Source organism: Serinus canaria, chromosome 7 (genome assembly GCF_022539315.1).
Source record: "Serinus canaria isolate serCan28SL12 chromosome 7, serCan2020, whole genome shotgun sequence".
Classification (NCBI taxonomy): Eukaryota; Metazoa; Chordata; class Aves; order Passeriformes; family Fringillidae; genus Serinus; species Serinus canaria.
Window position 1 is genome coordinate 26,470,610 of NC_066321.1, and position 23,935 is coordinate 26,494,544.

General features: G+C 39.7%; 1 protein-coding gene across 3 annotated transcripts in view; it reads right to left on the reverse strand.

Annotated features, from left to right (window-relative positions):
* Positions 1-103: 103 nt before the first annotated feature.
* The window catches only part of SPATS2L (spermatogenesis associated serine rich 2 like), a 78,388-nt gene continuing 54,556 nt past the window's right edge, over positions 104-23,935 (reverse strand). For all 3 annotated transcript variants that reach the window (XM_030241723.2, XM_030241721.2, XM_030241722.2), the window contains 7 exons: positions 22,512-22,712; positions 21,965-22,100; positions 10,380-10,438; positions 6,881-6,990; positions 6,244-6,346; positions 3,274-3,494; positions 104-1,448 (listed from right to left, as the gene is read on the reverse strand). In XM_030241723.2, the coding sequence (XP_030097583.1) occupies positions 1,053-1,448; positions 3,274-3,494; positions 6,244-6,346; positions 6,881-6,990; positions 10,380-10,438; positions 21,965-22,100; positions 22,512-22,712 (1,226 nt within the window). In that variant the 3' untranslated portion in view covers positions 104-1,052. The remainder of the gene's footprint in view (positions 1,449-3,273; positions 3,495-6,243; positions 6,347-6,880; positions 6,991-10,379; positions 10,439-21,964; positions 22,101-22,511; positions 22,713-23,935) is intronic.

The window sequence follows — 23,935 nt, forward strand, 5'->3', positions numbered from 1 at the left end:
TCCAAACTCAGCTGAAAGTCTCCCATTGATACCAGTTCCACTATGCAAATACAATTTGAGTAAGAGCACAAGGTTAGGCACTGCAAAGCAGCAAACACCAGAGTATTTTAGAAAGAAGATTTTAATTATTTGGAAGAAACAGGTTTTCTGAAATACAGAATCAGAACATAAAGACTAAGTAATTTATTAGTCATAGCTCTTGTTATGGACAGATGGTTCCTACAGCAAAAATATAGAAAAATAATTTGAATTCAAGTCTAGAAGACCTGCAACTTTTCATATGCAAAAAATAAATCCAACTAGTCATAGAAAAGTGGCTGATAAGGATGGAGAACAGGGCTGTGCATCTGAATAGCCATTACTATATACATTCCAAACTTAAATGAGCATATTTCCTCAGCCTCATAAAAATAGTTTGTCCATGAAAAATACCAATATGTAATACATTTAATACAATTTATACTTGAATTTAAAGATCTCGGATTATGGAATAATAAGCTAAAATCAAATGAACTGCTTTTTCAACTCTTCTTGAATAGAACAATACTTTCTATGTATACAGTGTGCATGCATGTACATGTATACACGCATAGAAAGAAAGAAGTGTATAGAGATTTGCTGAAAAATTCTACAAGATTATTTGATTTCATTGCAGACCATAGCATACAGACTTCCTGGGATCCTTCTAACACAGGCTGTTCTATGAAATAATAAGATTGACTGGTATAACCACATATCTACAACAGGTTTTTGCTATTATGAATTTAATTACCAATTTATCTTTCCAATCTAGGTTTCATTTTTCTAAGAAGTAAATGCTGCTTTGGTAAGATTCCGTACAGTCGTGACAAAATAAATGCAAACATATTGGGGAAAGCCTTGAAAGTATGATTTAATTTTGATAATTAGTAGTAATAAAGATACCAACAAGTTTTAAGCAGCAAAAGATTTAAAAGACTATGTTCTGACTTATTTTCTTCACCAACAAGCTTTTCGAGCAACAAACTAAAATGAAGAGATTGAATTTCTCTGCCTGCCATCACTGTGACGTTTTAAGCCACCAAAGTCACAGCTGGCACTGAAAGAACAGTGGCATCAGCAGAGACCTCCATCCTTGCAGGACATAAATTGCATTGTGACACCCTGCCAACGCTGCCTTGGAAGGGCCTGTGCTCTGCGGTGTCCGGGGTGTGGTGCTTCCGTCGCGACTTCTCCGAATGCGTCGGATTCTCTGTGGTCCTTGCACTTGTAGACTGCTCTTGATTTTTCATAGCTCCTTTATTTTTAGATCGAAAGCTGTTATGCTGCTGTCTTCTGTGTTCAGGCCTGGAACCACTCTTGGTATTTTGATCTGCCTCATTACTGGCACCTTGTGACTTATGAGATCCATTGAGCCGCATGTTTTGGTGCTGTGGGTTGAATCTCCGTCTCTGGCTAGAAGGCCCATTCTACCCAGAAAGAAATCAGATAACTGTTAGGTTGTCTGAATCCTTCCAACAGGCCAAGAAACACAGCAGTCAAAATTAACAGTGTTACTGTTAGGAAGGAGTAGGAGAGGGAAAACCCTAAAAAGTTTTGATTGTTACCTAAGTCTCTTTATAATACCTCTAACCAGAACTATGGGTACCATACTGTATCTGCATAGCCTGGAGATACAGATGGCAGGTTCATCACTGATGCCAAATTAAAATCTGCCATGAATCAAGAGAATACAGAAAAGGGGATGAAATTCTAGACATCTCAACAGCAGTTGTTGAGAAAAGGGATCTGCAGGTTCTGGTCAAGAGAAGTTAAATATGAATCAGCAGTGCCTTGGCAGCCAGGAGGGCCCAGGGTGTCCTGGGGGGGCATCAGGCACAGCAGCTCCAGCTGGGCAAGGGAGGGGACTGTCCTGCTCTGCTCTGCACTGGGGCAGCCTCACCTCGAGTGCTGGGGGCAGTTTTGATATAGGAAAGACACAAAACTATTATGTCCAAAGGAGAGCCATGAAGATAGTGAAGGGCCTTGAGGAAAAGCCCTGTGAGGAGTGGCTGAGGTCACTTGGTCTGTTCAGCCTGGAGGAGACCTCACTGCAGTCACAAGTGAGGGGAAGAGGAGGGGCAGGCACTGATCTCTTCTTGCTGGTGACCAGTGACAGGACCAGAGGGAATGGCCTGAAGTTGGGTCAGGCAGGGGAGGTTTAGGTTGTGTATCAGGGAGAAGTTCTTTACCCAGAGGGTGGCTGCTCACTGGAACAGGCTCTCCAGGGAAGGGGTCACAGCTTCAACCCTGACGGAGCTCGAGAAGTGGTTGGACAATGCTCTGAGGCACGTGGTGGGATTCTTGGGGTGTCTTGTGCAGGGCCAGGAGTGGGACTCAGGATACTCTGAGTCTGTGATTCGCTGAGCAGTTAAGAAGTACTGAAGAACTTAACACTGACTTTTTCCAAAATCATGACTATTGCTTTTCTAGTAAAGCACTGTGCAAGCACTACAGTATGACTGCAGAAGAACAGACAGTCACATGTACATTGAAGCCAAGTGAAGAATCCTCATTGTGGAAGACACGTCCATTGTGATAATTTGCTCAGAGGATGCTTTGATTCTTAGTGGGAAGTGGCTGAATTACTTTTATTTGCATGCCTGACAGGACAGGTGATTCCATACATGCTCTGACATTATGCACTGTCTTGCACTTCTCTCCAGGCATCTACTTGAGCCTAAAATCCCTACTGGGACAAAGTTCAGACCAACTTTAGTGGCAGCTTTACCTAAGAACAATAGTACTGAGACATTCTAAGGTGCTATCACAACAAAATATAATTCATATATGTATCATATATTTATAAAATAATACTACTAATATAGCATAATACTATAACCTGTATTATAGAGCTTCTGAAATAATATGCTTTTAAACCTGGCAGGATTCTGCTTTCAAAGTGTATCTAATAATTGTGCTTCAACAGCACATCAGCTGACCATTTGTCAAGGACTAAATGTTTCTCCTCCATAGCAGTTAGCTATAATGGAGGGGTTTTCTTTTTCACTCTATTACTGCCACTAGATACTTCTAAACAGACAACTGTCTTTACTCATATGCTATTTCTACTTTGTATGTTCACACGGACTTGAAAATGAAGCTGGAGAATATATGCTTATTCTCTTCAAAAATTATTAATTAAATATAGACCACGAGCCAGTATTTGATTTTGTATTAACAACTTTCAATGCTGTATTTTTCTGCAAGTTTTGAAGTAATTTAGTTCAGTTCATGGCTGATTTGACATCTTACCTGCTTATTTGTTGTGACTCCTTGAGAAGAAGATTCTGTAGGATTGGAAGAAGGATAACTTTGTACTTTAGTGCTGGCTGTTTTATTATCAGAGTTCTTGGCATTACTAGAGGACTTTCGGTTGTGCGTATTTTGCTTGCCAGCTGCTGTGTGTGAGGTCACTGAAGACAGCAGTAAACTACATGGTGTTCTTGAGGAATAGTTGTTTTTTGGGTGAGAAACTGTAGAAAAAGGGATTATGTGTTATCAGTTAAATGATCATCTAAACAGAAGGCTGCATTCTTACCCTGCTTACAGGTAATTTTGGAAGCTCTGTTGCAGTCTCACTTTGAATAATGAAGTAAGCTAACTTAAGCTAACTGTTGAAGTTACTTGGTGGAGGCAGGCTATATTGTTCTACAACTCAAAGTCTGCCTCACTGCAAAGCACTTCTGGAGATAAAAGAGCCAATGTGGTGGCACTACACTAAAATTGGAAGAAGCCTGGCAGAAGGCCAGGCTTTTGGCATCCAAGAGAAATTTACTTATTCCTCTCTAAAGGAAATGGGTAAAAAAGGTTCTTCTGTATCATGGGTATCTATAAAAAACTGGAACTGAATGCAATGCTCTAATCCACTTTATGCAGACCACAGCAGTCTGCACCATCAGGAACCACTACTGCCCATCTCAGTATATGCCTACTCTCTACTTCTCAGTTTTTTGAGATTACCTAATTTTCTAAGCACTGTCATGTTTGGATATGAAATGCACCCAAAATATCCTTGATTCCTCTCTGCATTTCTTCAAGCTGCCTTTGCGAAATGGCCCCCAAGCAGTCTTGAAGAGGATTCTGAGGCTAATGAAGTTCTTGATCTTAATTTGCTGTCCTGATTTTTCTGATTATGGAATTTTTCTGTTTCCTTCTAGTACAGATGACAAATTTGAGGCTCACTCCAGAGAGACACCTGTTGTTTTTACCTAAGAGGTACCTTTATTTTTTCTCTTCTAGTACAGAGAAATAAGAAGAGGAATCATTTTAGTAACTGAACATCATCTGTTAGGTTTTCTGAGGATCTTATTCACTTACACCAACAGCTACTTCTCCCACTAGGTGTCCTCTTCAGAAAAACAATGCAACGATCTGCACATTGAACTGAATTTTCTCTCCTGAGTTCAGTGAGGCCAACCATCCCTGAATTCTATTAATTCTCTCTCATCTAAAACAGACTGCTGCACATGGAAGCCCATATAAAAATCCAGATGCTCATCATAAAAATCTATTTTTAACAAAAAAAGATGTATAAGGAAAGGATACTGTGTGTTCTGATATATGTCAATCCAATTATTTGTGTTTCTTCCTGTCCTTCATTTTGAGTATATGCTGTCTATGATCTCCACATGCTAGAACATTCCGTCCTTTGCACAAATTCTGTGGGTTTGGTTATTGCTTTTGTTAAAGCCTTTAAGGGTGGCTGTTCTCAGCTATAGCTTTGTATAATCTCTTGTCTGAGGGGCATTTGCAGCTCCTAGCGGGGTATGGATTTCATTGAGAGATGATGCTAAGAGAAACATCTTTTGTACTGTAAAGCTCTTGTCAAAGGCACCAATCATCACAAGTTGCTCATCCAAGGTCACTGAGGGCAGGTATGAGCAAAGTTCTTCAGACACTCAGTGCACTATCAGTCATTTCTAGGATAACACTGCACCCCTGATAATAGCTGCTCTTCTGACTTCACTGACCTGATTTAAACACGCCTGCATCAAACTGTGCTTATGTAATGCTTTACTGAAATGAGGTATAAATAATTAACTTGCAGAATTAACTGCAGCTGGAAGTTATTTAGGAAAGTAGTTCAGTGAGTTTTAAAAAATAGTCTATGATTGTATCAATAGCAGCTGTGGTATTATTAGTCAGGATAATCTTTATGGAATTTTCTATCTCTTCTGCTTCAGGGTATTAGTGTCTATGAGGTGACTGTAAACAATTAGATGCATTACTGGGAAGTTTATGTCTTCCTCTGAAACATCCTGGCGTGGTTTCACTGAGAGACAGGATGTGGGGTTAGATGGAACTTCAAAGTGTTCTGCAAAAGCAATTCTTACGGTCTAATGAGTTAAACTGATTATGCCTCCAAGCAGTCAGTTCTTTAGCTGTGCAATCAGAAGCTTGTCTTGGCAGACTGTGCAGTACTTTCTCTGTTTTCTACTTTTAGGAACTACTTGAAAACATTTATTATTTTCCTTCTACCAAGATGCACTTGTTCAGTTTTGTTTTATCAGTTTTCTCCTGAATGGAATACCATAGGACATGGTAATGTACTGGGCAAAGCTTTATATCATTTACTTTGTTTTAGGGGAAAGAAAAGCATGACAGAGACAAGAAATAGGCTCCTATTTTGCAATAGGGACATGATACTTGAAGCAAAAAATGTGAACCTGCATTTCCAAGTAGAAGGGCAGATGATTTAGAAACAGCAGCTTGGAGAAAAAGAGGCTGAGGGAAGACCTTACTGCTCTCTACAAGTACCTAAAAGGAGGTTGTAGCAAGGTGGGATCAGTCCAACCTTAGTGATTCTATGATTTGGGATTCTAGATGGCTCTTGAAAAGCCCAGTGAATATGGTTAAAAAGCAGGGGAGTTACTTCCTAGCAGGAGAGATCTGAATTGGTCTCATTACATTATGCTCACACACAGAAGCTTCCAATTTACTATTTATTTATAAATTACTGAATTTGTGTATTCCCTAGAGTTGGGATCCTGTTTAGATTGAAAACTCCAACTGATCTGAGTAATACCTGGAAATCTCTGACAAAGATGGTACTGTGCACCTGCAGATGGAGTGTGCAGCCCAGCCACAGTGAGTCTAACATGTTGCAAACTGTTGACTTGTGTGTGTTCAGCAGTCCTGCTGCACCCAGAGACACCATTCATATTGGGCTTGCTGCACAGATATATTCTGAGAGACTCAGGGAGAGGGATCATCAGCACTTACTTTCTCCACAGAGCTGAATCTGGGTCTTGAGCTGCTCTGTATCACAGGAAAATCGGGCAGATCTGCCCAGCTCTTCATCGTATTTCCGCTCACTCACAAAGTGCTGCAAAAACAGACACGTTAACAGTGATTCACATTCTGAGCAAAAGACTGTGTGGATGGTAAAAGAAGCAATCAATGCTTAAGTTCACTTTGAGGCTCAAGAAATTCTTGACCCTGCCCTGTTCACAAGATCTCTGTGCAGAACCAAGTATTTTCCCCTCCTCACCAAATTACATCTCAGAGCCCAGTGATGGGTGGATCCCTCCCACACTTGGCAAGTGGGTAATTTCAGTGGAGAATGTATGTTTGATCACTGAACCTGAAGATATCAGGATTACTTGCTGAGTCTAAATGATACATAAATAACAAAATTCCCCACTGCTACAGTTAGGAGGGGATAGCTTACACTTCTCTGATAGCACCTGTACACTGCTCAGAGGTGCTACAATGATTTAAGAAGCTTCACTTTCCCTATGGAAAGCTATTTACCCTCCACCCATAGCAGGAATAAACAGCCTGGGCATGTTAATGTGACAACTCTTCCTTGGCAGTTCTGCAAATGGCTAAAATATCCAAGCAGAAGTGAATGCCTGACCTTAATTTCAGCCCTGAGTTCAGAGAGTTGTGCTTCAGCCATTTGACTGGCTAGGTCTGCCAGTCTCTTGAGCTCCTCTGCTTTCTTCTGCCGAGCAGTCAGGATTTCCACTGCCAAATACCAACAGTCAGTCATTAATGCTAGGAAGGGAAATTGCTCTGTAATTTATTAGTCTTTGGGCATAACATGGTACATCCTATGTGAGACAAACACATGGACACTACTGACTTCAACTGGTCTTCCAATATGATACTTGCACAGATTAAGTTGATCAGTATTTTTCACTGAACTGCTTGATTTTGAAAAAGATCTGAAAATGGGACTGCTGTCAGAAAATCCAAGTTAAACCAATCCTCCAACATTCAGATGAACAGGGGCAAAGACATGTTGTTTTGAGTTTTCTAGTGCTTTATTTTGAAGCATAAAACCAGGGAGCCTTCCAGAGACATGGAAAGAAGCATTACATCGAGTCACCAGCCTGTTTCTGAAGGCATGCTGTATTTGATTTACAGAGGGGAATTTCACTTCCTCTGAAAAAAAACCTGTTCATATACAGTTTATGTTAAAGTCACTGGCATTGCAATTGTACTTTCACGTATGGAACACACGTATTTGCCATTTCAACAGCAAAGCAGCATTGAAGACTTTATGAAAAATATACTAAATATTCATTACTGCCTGTCTTTTATATTCTATGTAAGGAAGGGTGAGTAGTTAAGAATATAACTATATATAACTAAATATAAGAATATATAGGGAAAGATTAATCATAAACCATGAAGCAATGGTCTAGTTGTACACAAGATAAGATGACATGATAATTTTGGTGGAAATATCTGCAAACTATTACCAAAATGGTAACTCAGAGAAAAAGCAACAACTGATTAATTGGATGATGGGATCAGTACTTATGGGAGAGAGGAAACATCATCTAAATGTAAAATAGTAACAATCACAGTCTTTTGTCTTGAACTTACACATACAGTCAGGGGGAGTGGTACTTAATGTAAACTATCCTAAGGACACAGACTCCATTACAGCAGTAGAATTTTTGCCTTCTTTTCTCCACAAATTTCCACAGCACACTTGGCAAGTCATGTAACCAGCCTATACTTTCTAATGCAATTTTTAAAGGTGAGAATTAATGATATTTCATGAACAGTTTGTTTCTCAACCCATTATCACTTATTTAATCAGATAACACCTTCTTTTGAAAGCATTGAAAAGTCAATGAACAGTTTGGGCCGGAAGTGACCTTTAAAGTCCAACCCCCTGCAATCAGCAGGGACATCTTCAATAGATGGGGCTGCTCAGGGCCTGACCTAGAATGCTTCCAGGGATGAGGATCTCCTCTCCTCTGGGAAACCTGTTCCAATGTTTTACTGAGTACAAGGTGGTCCAGCAGGCACAGGGAGGCACACCTGCACCTGTACAGCTCTGTGGGAGCAAACAAACTGTGCAACTGTGGAGGAGTGTGTGTCACACATGGCAGGGAAGGCAGAGGGTGGCTACAGCTCCTTTAGCCCTGCTGGTAAATCTGTGCCTACATTATTACTTGTGCTAAGAACTGCTGCTATCTTCCCAGCTGATCTTTTCTATTTCATTTTTTTAGAATATGGTCTATGAGAGTGAGAAAATTTTATCACATTAAATGAACAGTTTACCAGGTGCTTACCTTGTCCAATAGTTCTGCTTTACTGCTTGTTCTAGGTAATGCTAATATTGTTCCTCCCCAAGATCAATATCCTCTCTTTGCTAAAGTGACTACCCAGACCATATGATCTCATCTCATACTGGCATTTATTTCCATAAGATGCCAGCCAAATAGCCATGTTTTAAAAAAACCCCTGAAATTATCATATTTGGAATTTTTCCTGTGTTGACAGCAAGAATAAGATCACCTACTGTAAAACAGTCCTTGAGTGCAGCAAAGAGATATGAAAATAAATAATGTTCTAAATCTTGCTTAGCATGTTACAGTCCTGTAACAACTTTCTGCCTAAGTCTCTGAAGGCACTTTATAGCCTAGAGCAGCCTTGAGAGACAGCAGGAACCCCACTGCTGGAGACAGGTACTGGGCCATTCACTGCCGTGTGTGGAGCTGGCAGGGAAATGGACACAGAACACACCATGTGCAAATGCAGCACTCTGTGTGCTGGTAGGCAGGAATTAGGTTTACTTTCTACAAAAATTCCTATAACTGGCCAGGATTAACAAAGGAGCCCTATAATACTGTCAGCCATGGGCAGTGGATTTCCAAAATGTGGATTTGTTTGTGAAGTCAGGGCTTAAAACTGTGTCTGCTGATCAGTGGGAATGCTACCATTGCTTTTTCCTGGGAATGAGTGCATGCCCTATAGCTGATTATGGCTGCCTGGTATCTGGTAACTAAAGGTAACCAAAAACTGCTGAAATATATTCCTCCACAAGTCCTTCCCAGAATCACACAAAGCTTCAAATTCACATCTCTTTCATGTTCTTCCCAGAAAATCAGCAAATAAAATTAAAACCACAAACTTTGCAAATCTCTGCTGTCATAACTTTGTACCTTCTAGTTTCTACACATATACAACTACAAGAGACTTGGACAGCAACAGAGAATTTAGAGCATTTTTTTTCAACAAAAATTGTTATACTTTTGTAAACTAAGTGAGTTCTAAATGCAGATGAAGCATTCAAGAATGTTAAATGTATTTGTGACCCTACTCGGAAAGACCTTAAATTCACAAATCAATAAAAAGATTGTATGCATTCATATCAAGGACATTTTCATCTGCCAGGAAAAGTATCATTCTAATAATGCTTTGGTTACTCTTCAATTTCTTGCTTAGCATTCTCTACTGAAACATGTCCCCCTGTAGCCTGAGACAGATATTGTGCTATCCTAATACAAGGCTCATCTTGCTTCCCTCCCTCCCCCACCAGAATATTTATACATGAAAATGCAAAACCCAAAGACAACATAAAAGCCTGGAATCAGACTGACTCCCACAGATTATTAAGAAAACAGACTGCAGTAAAGATCTGCTTTTTGATTATTAAAATTTTTCTAATTTACAAGCTTGATCACTATCCCTTAAAGCTATGCAAGGCAACACAATAACCTACTTCCAAATTCCAGTATTCTAACTTATGTAGATAATATAAGCAAGCAAAAAGTGATCAGTAAATGGAAACAAAGTAATTGAATAGCCACAGAAATGAGGGAGGGAAAAAAAAAGAGTGGTCAAAAAGCTCTGATATGTAAGCAGAAGGAGTAAGTAATTTATATCTAACTCCTTATCACCTTTTGATTTACCTTAATTTCATAATACTGATATTTTGATGCACAATCCTCATAGAAACTACCCTGGCACAGCTCAGCCTTATCTGTCTACACATATGGAGTGAAAGATGATGGAATGCTGCTAAGCAAATTTATTTGTGTGATTTTCTGCCAAACAAAACAACTGTTTCAACAGTATTCCAAAAATTCCCTGTGTATTTTTTTTCTACTTACTGGCTTCTTCTTTAACTTTATCAATTTCTGCCATTAATGACACTTCTTTGTCTACGATGCTAAAAAAAGAAGAAAAAGAAAGAAAAAAATATTTAATTAATTCATGCTAGAACTCCATCAAAATCAAAAGCTATAATTATACAGACTTCAGACATTAATAATGGGCAGTTTTGAAATTAATAAGACTTAAAAAATTGAAGCTGAAGAAATACCTTGACAAGCCAGCTACAAAAAATTAGTGATAATCACTGTGTGCTGCTTTACACAAACATCTCACTGGCCTTCCCACATATCTGCACAGATGTGGAAATCAGTCTCATTCAGCACAGCAATCCTCAAATGACTAAACAGTCTGTTTCCTAATAAAGCCAGATAGACCATTGCTGCTACTCAGATTAATACAGCTTAGGTGTTGGCATAAAACTAAGCATGAAACAGAATTAAAGATGGCTGGAATGAGTTCCTTTTCTTCCTTAGAGATATTTTTTGCAAATATATCAGGGTAAACAAGAAAGTGGTTTGTGATATAAATGAGCATTAAAGTATGCCCATAACAGAAGTCAGCTTCCTTGCCCCCCTATTCCCTCCAGCACTGGGAAGGAGTTTTTCCACTTTAACTGGCCTTCCTAAAGGATTTGTGTGCCCCTCCTTATAAAAATGCCTGGTGTGCAATCCCTGACAGTGCTTATAAGCTGTCAGAGTGCAAGTGATCAGGTGGGTGTGCTGGGAGCAGACAGGACATGTGCTAAGTTGGTCCCATTATGAACACAGTGACATTGTCCAGGGGAATAATGTTTCTGCAGAATGCCCTCCAGGGGACAGTGCTCTGGTGTGCCATTCTGTTTTCCTCTCACTAGATTATTCTTAAAGTTAAGTTAAGTTCACATTTAATAAACACCACCAATGTTAGTGTTTGTGTTTAGATAAGTGAGTAAATTCAAGGAGGTGAGGGGGAAATTGCAAAAAGTAGGTCAGACACCAGGAGTGGATGTAGGCATGCACTCAAGGGAAGAGTGGAGCTCTCAACCCTGTCAGTAAAATCATCCTTAACCATCAGCTTTTGGGCCTGGTGAAGACACTGAGTTACATGTGAACAGACTTCTACTGAAGGAAGACCTTACAGAAAAAACCAAAACATTTGTCTAGAACATCCTTAGCAAGAAAGGGAAGACCCTGCAGAGTTCAGTGGGCAGTAAAGAGAGACAGAAACTTTGAGAAATACTGACAGGTCCTTAATTAAACCAGGGAAAGATTGGTGAGCAGCCAGAGTGGGGAACACATGGCAAACAAAGGAACAACCAAACATTCACCAGCTACAACATGTTCAAGTTCCATTCATGCTTCCTTGAAATCTTCCAACCAACCTCACACAGGAGTTTTGCAACAGAAGCTTTGCAGTCTTCTGTCCTTGAGTTTTCCCAGTCTACCATGCCCCTGGAGAGGAGGAGACCTTTACACTGCACAGAAGCAGGTTGGCTGATGGCAAAGGTTGCAGCCAGACAACATAAATGCAGTGTAACACTTTTTTTTTTTGTTTCATACACAGACTAAAATGATTGTTTTAGCCTGCCAGATCAATTTAGTGTGACCTATCCACCAGAGGAAATAAAACAGCAGGGTTTTTTTACGGTAGAGCAAATCAGTTAAGAGGTAGTGACAATGGAAGGACATGATTGTTCCAGCTGGCACTCAATACTCTCCAGACATAAGCATTAAGCTTGAATGCCAAATAAGCAGGTGATGACTCCAGCTTGCTAATCTAAATAGTCATAGCTTCTCAGAATTAATCTATTTTCAATTAGCTTTTGTAACTACACGGTTTAATAAACTTCCTTGACTTTCACAACAGGTGGCTGAAATGAGTCTTGTAAGTTCTTACCTACTTCTATCCTCCCCAAAGAGAATCTAGTTATCTTTACTACTTTCTCTTAAATTAAAAAAAAATTGCAGATTTTTACTTTTTCTGTCTGTTATCAAAGTGTCTCCCTAGTGCACTACACAGGTTATATAAACACTGTTGTCTGGAAAACATTCAAGCAACAAGGTCACAACAGCAGAGCTCATCAGAAGTGTTTTAGTGCAGCTCTTTCCAGGATTGTCCTCTCTGCACTCCAACAACAGAGCCTTCGTAAACTGGTGGCCCCAACATTTTATTTTGATGCCAAATAAAACCACTTTTAATATTAGAATGAAAACAAGGCTGTGGCAGTCCTGTATTTATCATATTTTCTAGTCAAATCTTATCTGTTACGAGACAGTTTTCCACTCCTAATGTTTCATTTTGTTCTCTGACAAACATTTCAGGAAAGTATTTGTACGTTGTAGCAGTAGAGGACAGGACTGATGAATTTAAAGAACAACCACCTGAGAACTTCCTTTCTAGCTATAAACTAACATTGGAAAAAATTAAAGAATAATACAACAGAGAAACTGTTTGGTGCCTTTGTCCATGTAAGAAACTAAGTTTCTTTAACAGATCTTGAAAAGGTTTTCCTTCCCTGAAGACAATGCAGCTGTACTAATTTATATCAGCAGAGGACATGCCCTCTCTCTCTTGGCTAAAGGAAAGGAACATTAATTTTCATCTGGAAGCATCCAACCACATTTTTCAGCTTGGAAACCATAAACTGCCATGTGTCATATATGGGGAAAGTTAATGTTTCTTTAGAAAAATGTCCTAGGCCAGCCAGCAACAGAATATGCAAAACAGAGCAATACTGCCTCCAACAGAATTTATCAAAGTTATAAACAAATGAAAACAACAGACAGAAAACTGGAAAAAACCCTGGCCTGGGGAAAAAAAAAAGAAAAATGAAAAATACAAAAAGAAATCTTAGTGCTAACATATAGAAGGAGAAAGGACAAGAAAAGTGTGGAAAAAATCAATGGATCAAATATGTCTCTCATTCCTGCTAGTATCTCACTGTTGTCACACAAAGGTCCAACAGTCACTTAAACCGAACAGCTCCTTTACTTAGGAGTTCAACCATTTTTAATGCATTTTCTGGGAAAAATGCCCTACTCAGCCTTAATACAGTGACTGTGATTAGACCACAGCAAAAGCATTATTGAGAACTGCTCAAAGCTCAGCACAGCAATACCTCCCAGGAAAGCATTTTCTTTTAATGCTTCTCAGTGTCATTTGGCACTAAAATGCTGTCTCTAGTTGGTGCACTCCAGTGCACAGCCTGCAGCCATTGGTGTGCTGTGGGGAACTGGATACTGACTGCTACAGGGACTTTCTGCACAACCAGGTATGATCAGATCTGAGCTCTAGCACAGCAAGGAACAGAATGCATTTCAGATCTAAAGACACCTGAGGGAAAACATCCTGCTGATTCCTTCCTCTCCAGTTATGTTGTTTCTCTTGGGTTTTCTATAGCTGTTTGGAACTGGGTTTAAAATCATGAACATACTACTTCAGCTGATGTTCTGAAGAGTTCATAATCCTGTCAATTTTTTCTGATTACTCTGAGCACTAAAAATCTGAAAGGCATGGCTTCATGGCTACTCCTCACCTTGAATATCAGTATCAACACCTGAACATATTTCCACATACTATTTGAGACTCTGGTGACAAACACAACTCAGAACCACTTCTTTCTTTGAATGTCTGAATCCATGCCCCAATCATCAGTCCCCTGCTGTAGTAGACCAAACACTGGGACTCAATTTCCCCCTTCACTGATCAGACTCAAAACAGATCTGAATCAAGTGAGCCTTATCTCTATGACTGATGATACAGAAAAACCAGAGTAACATTACTATCTTTCTTTCCTGTCTCCTTTCACTACACCTGTATCCTGAAAGGATTGATCCTTCCATTTCTTAACCCTCACATTTTCAGGATCAGGACCTGGGTACCAAACTTGAGCTATCAGCACCATATCACTGTTCACCACAGGTGACTATCTGCAGTTTGGAGCACAGGATTTAGCATTTTTGAGTTTAATATCCAGGTGAATTTTTGAAGTGGGGCTCAGGAAGGAGACAATTTCGTTGAGGGCAAAGCAGAGGCTTAACACAGTGGGCATGCAAATGAGACACAGCCAGAGCATGTGCTGTAGAGATATGAGATGCAGCAGGAGAGACAGCAGCTCTCTAGGAATCATTCTGCTGAATGGAAAAATAAAGGGAAAAAACAGAATTTCCCTATTCCTGGTCAAATGAATAATACTCATGCCTTGGCCTTACAGAGCATGGCAGGATTCACACTAGTGTACAATGGCAAAAAAGCTGCAAATGCCAAACTGCAATGAGCTGCTGGCACAGCAGTGATAGGGGCAAATCATGCTGACAGCTGCCTCATTTCACAGTTTCATACTCAGAACAAATTCTGAATTTGTTCTGACATTAGTGAAACAAAATAATCTTCCTCTGGTTTACAGCATGAAATCTAGTATTTGCACAGTGCTAAAGAAAAGATATTTTCAGTCAGCTGCAATACCTCCAAATTCCAAATTTTAACTTTAAAATGATTAAAGTTATTAGAGCCTCTTAAGAAAAGCTGCTTCAGATTGCCAGGCTGGCTGATTTATAGCTTTACTGACGAGAATCATAAGGTTTCCAGACAACCAGAATCTTCTCTTTCCTTCTGCCTCTTCTAGGCATTATGACAAACCTATTGTGCCTGAAGAGATGGGGAAATAAAAAGGCCAAGCTGCCATGGAGGCAAACATACTGACACAGCTCTCAAAGGTAGCCCCAGCTGCATGGCATAGAGGTTACTCTTAAGAGTAATTTGAAGGAATCCTTTCATAACCCTCTAAACCCCTCCAAATGCCCATTTTCTCCTTGGGGTGTTCAATAAGCTTTACTCCTCCTGAACCAGCTTTGTGCACAGTTTGAGAATGACTGTTCTTCTGGAGACTGAGGAACACAGTGTTAGCTGTGGCATCCTGAATAACTGCAGCAGGGCTCTTCATCCAGAAGGGGGAAGAGCTATTTTTCCTGGGCATCCTCTGGGGGCTGGTTCAGCTGGAGATCTGCTGAACACTGAGGTACAATTTGAACCCTTTTTTCTTGAGGAAGGGAGTTAGAATAGTCAGACACTGTTTGAGCCTGACAGTTTAGGCATCAACAAGAATACAACATCCTCCAGTGATGTGCTCTGTCAACGCTTTGGAACAGCCCCAGTAGCTCCTTGAAGCTGTGCTGATTGACAAGCTGCTGACAAGCCCAAGCAAGTTTGAGGGATGTTAGCCCTGTCACTGTCTCTGCTGTATTCGAGCAGAGGTTACATGCAAATTCATGAGATGGTCCTGATAAGCTCTGCTTTAAGTATTATGTTTTTTTATTGCACATATTTCCCTTCTAGCATGAACATACTTGACCCACAGGCAGTGTGAAAAGACAACTGATAAGAATCTCTAATCCAATTGTGTATTTCACAAAAGAATCCTGCATGTCAATCCAAAAACTAGAACTGTCCCTGTCAAACCTCTGGCACAAGGAGCTAGAATGATGTGATGAGAATGTAAATATAAAGCCCAATCACCTGTACTAGGTGATTATAAGTACTACAGGTTACTGACTAACCATGCTATTTTGAAATTGGAGAAATGGTATTTCTAGTTTTCTTTATATTAATAGGAGATATATATATATATATTGTAGAAAATACCTTGTAGGAAAACCTGGTACATTACATATTTTGCAATGGTTCAGTAGATTATATTCTTCCAGTATTAGCTCAATATTATTTAAATGTTCACAATGCTCGAAGGTTATTTGATTACCATATCAGCATATGCACAATGATTACACAGCAAACCAGATTACATGAATTTTCATTCTGATCACTAGTACAGTCTGACAATAAGAATATAAACAAAAGACAGCATAAATCAATTTCACTGAAATTCTTCCCTCTTCAGAGCACAATCTAGTAGAACTGGAAATGCCCAAAGGCTTTTAGTTATTCAAATTCATTTAGTGTAAATTTTTATCTACTTTCACCAATGTTGCTCTCTCTAGCAGCCAGCCAGCACAGTGTGATCTGGTAAATGCACCATAATTAAAAGCCTATTTGCAATTTCTTTTAAGATCTCTTTACAAACAATTAGAAATTTATTGCCTCATCACAAAGACCTGTTTAAGCTAAAAACTGACATGGAAAACCTTTTCGTGAAAGAACATGTCTAAATTTTACTTATTTAGAAATGAAGGCATCATCTCACAATTTGGGAGTTTTAACCATGGTGAGTAGGAGTTGCACCATGGCTTGTTAGCATCCTGCACATTTTTACACAAACTTGTAAAGTATTTATTTCCTATTTGAGTTTCTGTTCTGATTCCTGAGGTATCTGAATACCTTCCTGGTTAAATCTTTTAACCTAAACACACTCCAGCAAGGAGAAGACAGTTGCTGAGCTCCTGCTACAGAAAAGAAGTAACTTTCTCAAAAGCCCATTGGAAAGTCACATCAAAAAAAGACCTAGCTATTTGGTGTAATGTCAGTTGAAATTTTTCCAGATAATTATTCTCTTTTTGTGTTTAGTAAGCTAGATTTCTCATTAGTCTGACATCTGAGAGATCAGAAAGGAGATAGTCACCTATAACACGTACAAAATGACATGTACAAAATCAAGAGTATGCCTGCACAGCCTCAAAACTTGTGTGTTCTGTTTTATTGAGGATGACAAACACACCTATGAATGACTGGGAGGGAAGAGGACAGACACAGCTCCATAAAATATGGACAACAGCTAAGAAACAATGTAATCCACCTGTAAATCTCACCTCTTTAATCCAGCTTCACAAACTTGTTAAAAAAAATACCATGATGAAGTAATTGTAAAAGACAAAGGGGTCAGAAGGGGGACTTGGGAATCTCATTGAAACATAACTCTCTCCAGTTCTAAGAACTCTGTCTGCTCTCTCCACTAATGCACAGCAAGGGTGATCCCAGACTGCTGGAGGCCGTGAGAAGGGTGCCAACACAAGCCCCTCTCCCAGTGCTGCAGCTCTCCAGGCAGGTACCCAGCCTGGGGCCAGAGCTCTTGGATCAGGTTCTCCCAGACCACCCAGGCAGCAGGGCCTTGGTCAAAGCACTTCTCTTTGGAAGTACCTGAAAACCCAGAGGGGCCAAGGAAACCAAAACACAAGGAGATTATTTTTATCTTCTCTGTGCTGACAAGGTCAAGGACTGGATCACGTGACTATGGGCAAACAAACATCACAGCAAACTGCAAGAGGATTTGAAAGCCTGGACTTAAGAAGCATAAGGACTGCCAAAGGTTGGATGTCAGACAGACAGAAACCTCAGAAGAATTGCCTGGAAATGGAGAGAAAAACAGCACACAGCTCTGCTCTGTGTAAAGCAATACTATTCCTGGCCTTTCCAGCCATCTGCCCATCTCCAAACAACCACAGCACAAACAGGCAGCTCTCATCTGGTGCCACTGATTCTGGGCTAGGGATGACAGAAAACCATTATCTTTACAGTTTGCCAAGCAGAGGTCCCAGAAAGGGGCAACTGTGTTCTCACTGTTCTGCAGCTGAGCGCTGGCACCAGTGCTCACTAACCCACACTGAGTCAGTACAGACACACCTATGTAAGTGCAAAGATAATTCTGTTCTGAGTGTAATCCAAAAAGATTACTTCTTCCCCCATTCAAGGACTCCTCTGCTTTAAGTTAGAAAACAATATGAAAACTCCTTAATTTTCCCCAAACATACAGCACATGCTTTCTAATTGTTACCCTGAAACTGTTTTATTTTTAAACTTTCAGTATTGAAGCTCCATCTTCCCAGCACTATGTCAGAATAATTTTTTTATCTAGCCTATAGTAAAGTTTTTTCTTCACTCCAAAAACTCAGTTGTGTTGGTTTTCATGCTCTCTACACAGCACTGGACATATGAGTATGTACAAAAGAGTAAAGAAGCTTGTATTTATGTGGTTCAGTTCCACATGCAGTGTAATTAAACCTGGTTCTTACTGTTTTCTATAGACCACTTGTGGCTGGCAGCAGACCATATGGGCAAGTAGCAGATGTTCCCTTTTAGTTTTCCATATGACTGTATGAATGCCCAATATGTGAAAATTATTTTCTGGCAAGAGGTGTTATGGGGAACTGTGGCTCCTTTTGTGCTCTACACATTTCACTCAGATTTCCTGGGGCTCTCCTTTTATCCCCAAGATGGTTATTCATTCTCTTGGTGGAAAAGATGTGAGAACTCAGTTAATGCATGCAGGTTTTAAGCTTGGCAACAAATGTCTCAAGTGCACTCTAGTGAGAGGATAGTTCATTTAACATTTTTAACCTACCCCTGCAACTTAAGGACTACTTGGTAGCTTTCTTTTCTGTGCTCTACACTACCATGGCTATGCTCTGAGATATTTTATATCAAAGTAGAAAGGGAAGCACCTCTTGTTCTCACTGACACCAAGGTATTCCTGAAAACCACAGAGCAAAGCTGAATGCAACCAGGACAAGCACTGGATAAAGAACTACTAAGAAGATTTCTCTCCTAACTTTCAGGCCCATGTGAGCCTGAGGAACACAGCCCTTCAGCTCACTCTGCCAAGTACTCTCATAACCTTGGGAAAGCAATGCCAAAGAAAGCCCAGCAAGATCAGGGGTGACCAGAGTGCTGGATCACAGCAGGAGCACAATCCACATGGGACTGCAAAAGACTTCTTGTGGGGCTAAGTGCCCTGCCTGGTCCAGCCCATGGCTTGTAAAATGCTATAGAGTCTTCTGGCATGAAAAGAACTCAATAAATGCAAGCTGTTATCACTTCTTCTGAGCACACAGAGAATTACTCCAGTTACCAGAAACTTCAGTGAGAAGAGAGAGGAAGTGAGCCCAATGCAATGTTTTAAAATAAACATCTATCTGGGATTGTTATTTGCCCCATTTTACTACAAAGTCAAAACTGAAGTAAGCACTGCATTTTCCCCCCAACCTTTTACAGGGGTTCACAGCACATCTGCTCCTTAGCACTGTTTTTCAGGTTGTGGGAGGGTATGCACTATTTTGCCAGATAGGTGACTTTTTAAACAGCAGCATATTACATGATCAGGAGTAACTTCCCTATCATCTAGGTCAAGCTGTGAAAAATCAGCCAGAGAGAAACATGGATTTTCACTGGCAGCTATCACTCAATAGTTTCTGCTGTTAAAAGGAGAAGTTCTTATGAATGTTTCTGCTGAAGCTTTCAGGACATCTTAGCCACATGTGCTATTCATTTAACTCCATAATAATGGTTTCATTTACTGTCTGAAAGTAGGAGGAAGATACATGATATTATCTTTGCATTCTTCATTCTTTTTGTGATTGGTAAAATAAGGAAAGATTTTAAAAAAAACCAAAACAGATCATCAGAAAGTCAAAAATATTACTGACTCTTGCAATGCAGTTTTGATCCTGACCTTGATAGCAAGAAAGGACACAAAAGTGGTCTTATATCCTATTACCAAAGGAAGAAAAATAAACCCAAAAGAGTCAAATTAGTATGTGTTTCAGCATTCAGCTGAAATGCAAGATAAAAGCTTCTGACTTCATTTAGCTTCACTAAAACCCCTTAGGAGGTGACAGCTGTGTGTAACAGAAAGGGGTTACAGTACTGAGCTCATTCCAGGGTTCCTGGCAGGTCTGTACACAGACAGCACTTGGTGGCTGCTGGATCTGTTGTCCATCTCAAGCAGCCCAAACTCCTGCAGGAACTGGGAGAGGAACTTGGAAAAAGCTTTGGAATCATGATCACAATGGAGACCTGACATCATGCCCTTGCTTTGGTCAATCCATAGCATTCTGGGAGCCACAGTTCAGCTGAATTCCTTCACTTTTTCATGACAAGTTGACTGTGTCACAGTGAAACTCCATGGCAAAGGAGAGTAATAAATATGCTCACTTAAAACCTTATCCTCCTGCAAGCACTGGGGATGTTTTGTTCAATTATGGAACAAGGAAACTCCCATGTAAATAACACACACTAAACCCTGCAGCTCTGGAATACAGGGTGATCCTTGTATGAGGTCTGAAGCTCTATGTATCACTAGTTCAGGTGATTTCTACCCAAATCCAGTACATCTACAGCAGCTGTCAGGCAGCTTTTGGAAACAAGCCATTAAAACAGCTGTGCCCATCTTCCTCAAAGTTTAGGCTACACAACCAAAATACCATAAGAAATATCACAAAACTCACTTTAATTTTAGCAAAGAAGATGTTAAGTCGGGCAGTTTACTGTTTAAACAAAAAATCTTAGACTTATGAGCTGCCAAAAGCAACACAGCCAGCACTGAGATTTCCATAAACATCTCCTGACATTGCACTGTCCTCACTGCAATGTTATGCTGAGGCACAAATATTCAGACCACAGATCTTTTAGATTCTAGAGCTTCCAGCAGACTCCACTTCAATAATTAAGGCACTGAAGCTGGTAGGAGGCAAAATAAAATGAAGCCTATTGAAAAGTTTTCCAGGCTATTTTAATAATTTTAAGTATTTTCATTTACAAACTCTTTTGGGGTATTTAAGTATTAGGCAATAAGCTTTACTTCTTTTCAAACATGAATACATGAAAAATGAAGAATTTCAGTTCTGAACTTACTACCTTCCTTTAGATCATGGCAGAATTCTAAGTCTGTGACTAGAGTGACAATTGCTTAAAGACTGACTTGCCTGTGACTGCCAGCAGCCAAGGTGAGACATGTGAAGTAAGATATTTTTAACACTCCTACCAAAAAATAAAAAAGTGAGTGTGAACTACTCAGCAAATGAGATCCAACTACAGTTTTCTCAGAGAAAATGTCCCCTCTGAGAATGACCAAAAAAAGGTGGAAGGAGTTGATGAACTCTGCTCAATTTTTTATCCCAACAATCCTATTGCTACATCTAAGTTCATAAGCAAAAATCACAGTAATGGCTCCAGAACAATTCTGACATTGCTGAGTTTAGTACAATGGTGATCACAGCTCACATTCACTGGAGAAACAGAAACACAGCTCTCCCTGCTATACAGTAAAGTACACTGGGGGCTCAGTGAACCAGTAATCAAAATTATAATAAAAAATAGATTAAAGACAAAAAATGAGGAAAAAGAATGAACTAGACATGCAAATTGGAAACTAAATGATAGATGGGAAACTTAGATGGAACTATGAAGGGAAGTTAAGAGAACAATGGTAGGATAAGAAGCAAAGATGATGGGATGTGAAGAGACAGTAAAGGACTGTCTGCCAAAGGAGGTAAGATCAAAGATGCAGTATAAAAAGAAGAGATTTAAAGAAGGTAAAAGAGACTTCAGAAAATCCCAGACAGGATATTTAGAACAGCTTTCATTTGCTCATATATGTTGCCACTGAATCTGATACAAAAGAATTAGGTCAGGATGGATAATTAAAGAGGAAAACAATCTGAGTTTTTTTCAAATAACTTTATGTATGTATACAATATATGCATATATTACTTCCTGGCTGGTGAGGAGTGTCATTACTTAATGGCACCATGGGGTTTTTTTATGAAACCAAATGCTGCAAACAAAGAGAGTGTGAGTGACCCCTCCCCACTAATACCAGTCACTTAATTAGTCCCTTCTCTAAGTGGAGCTGATGGATCCCTGCAGCTGATTTACCTACCAGCTGTGTAATTCTGCAAAAGCAGCTTTGATCTTCTTCACTGAATTATCCACTTCCTCTTTGATCATCACACGATATCTGGTTAGAGAAACAGTGCAACGCTGCAAGTCTTTTACTGACTTTTCAATGTTTGGCCCTAAAATAGAAAACAAAAATTGCATGGTGGTCAGAATGTTAGTTTTAGTTTTTCTGAATGAGGCACCAGGAATTGTTCAATGTATTATTTGCTCAGGTTAGAATGAAGCAGGTATTCTACTGAAGTCCATAAATCCAACTTTTTCATAGTCCTTTCCTAGTGCCCTTCAGTTTCTAAACATGTTTGCTGAAATGCATCCCCCAAATCAAATAGATGTTAGAAAGGCATTATTAATTGAAATTATTCAGTTTAATATGTTAAATAAAGCATAAATTGTTCAATTCATGTAGTTATAATTCTGCTTGTACTTTCCAACACATCTCTTTTTAACTTTTGTGAATTCAGAGGTTTTTTCCTGGAGGCCTCCGCTGTTTTTGACCTCAAAAAACAGGAACCAGAGACCCAATTTACCTCTTTTTTTGACTGAATCATCTGTCTTTGTTTCAAGCTGGGTTGACACACTGGGTGATTTAACTGTGGAAGATTTTGACTTTGGCCTGCCTAGGTTACACTGGAGTTGAACTGATGACTGAAGGGGCTCATGCTGCTCTACTCCATTCACAGTCTTTGGGTTTGAGTTCACAGATACTCTCTGGCGTTCTCGTTCTCTGTCTGCAAGAAAGAATTAAGGAGGAAAACAGGGAGTTGTAAGATAACAGTAAGGCTTTATACCTTTCTTAAAGTCAGAATGACTTTATGGTGTTCTCCTGGCTCACATTCTACAGAACCTCAGAGAGCTATGACAACAAATGAAATTGTTTTGGTAATTAAACACTCATTGGAACCCTTCCTTATTTCGACAGTGTATAAAAGAAAAATTCAACAAAAAAAATCAACTCTTTCATGCCAATGGGGAAAACACCTCATAACATAAAAAGCATGCTGCCAATTTTAGTATTTGTCCAAATTTGCATATATATAGCACACAAAAGAATACTCCTAATTTTACTAAAAGCATTTTAAAAGCACTGACTAAACATTCCTACCTGAAAGACTTACCTTGCCTGACTACAGATTTCTATCAAAGGCTGCTGCTAGGAGGAAGCAAGCAGGAAACGAAAGTATGTCAAAGATTAGGCTCCTGGGTTCAACAGCTTCAGAGGGATAAGATAACAATGCCTGGGCCTGTTTGGCTGCCACAAGACAACCTGGTTTCCTCTTCCCAAAACTTCAAAGGGTTTCAAGATACCAGCACCACAGCAGAGGAACAAGCAGCCAAAGCATGACTGTGAAAACTGACAGGCAAGGTCAGCTATTACTGCACTGTGAATTTTAGTTAAGGAAACAAGCATAAAAAGTGATTTGCTGTGTTAACTCGTTTTTCTAATTTTTACACTCACTTCAATGAATGAATGATTCTTCATTCTGAAGATGCTTTTTATGCATCACTTTATTCAACTGATGATGTGTGGTGTCTGGAGAAAAGGGACTTGTCAGATGAACAGCTGGATTACAGCCCATGGAATGGGACTAACACTGCTGGGACTGAGGGATATCACATGGACAGGCACAGCATATCAACTTGTGACTTCTTTTTGCCCTGGCTGGGCATTAGGACAGGTGGAAAGCACATCTTGGTATATTTAATGGCAACCACGTAACTCCAGAGGAACAAAGAGGAACATCAGTGCTCACATTTTAAATCAGCTTTTAAGGGCTTTAAAAGGTTGAGTCTGAAAACAGAAAAGGTATATTGCATAAAACAGTATGTAAGAAAGTAATGAAAGAAGTCAAAGAAATCTGTGAATCTGTGAAAGCAAGGAACTCCAGTAAGGCAGGGCTCTGGACACAAAGTTTTGATGCCAACACGGGTCTTGCACACACTGAGGAACTCT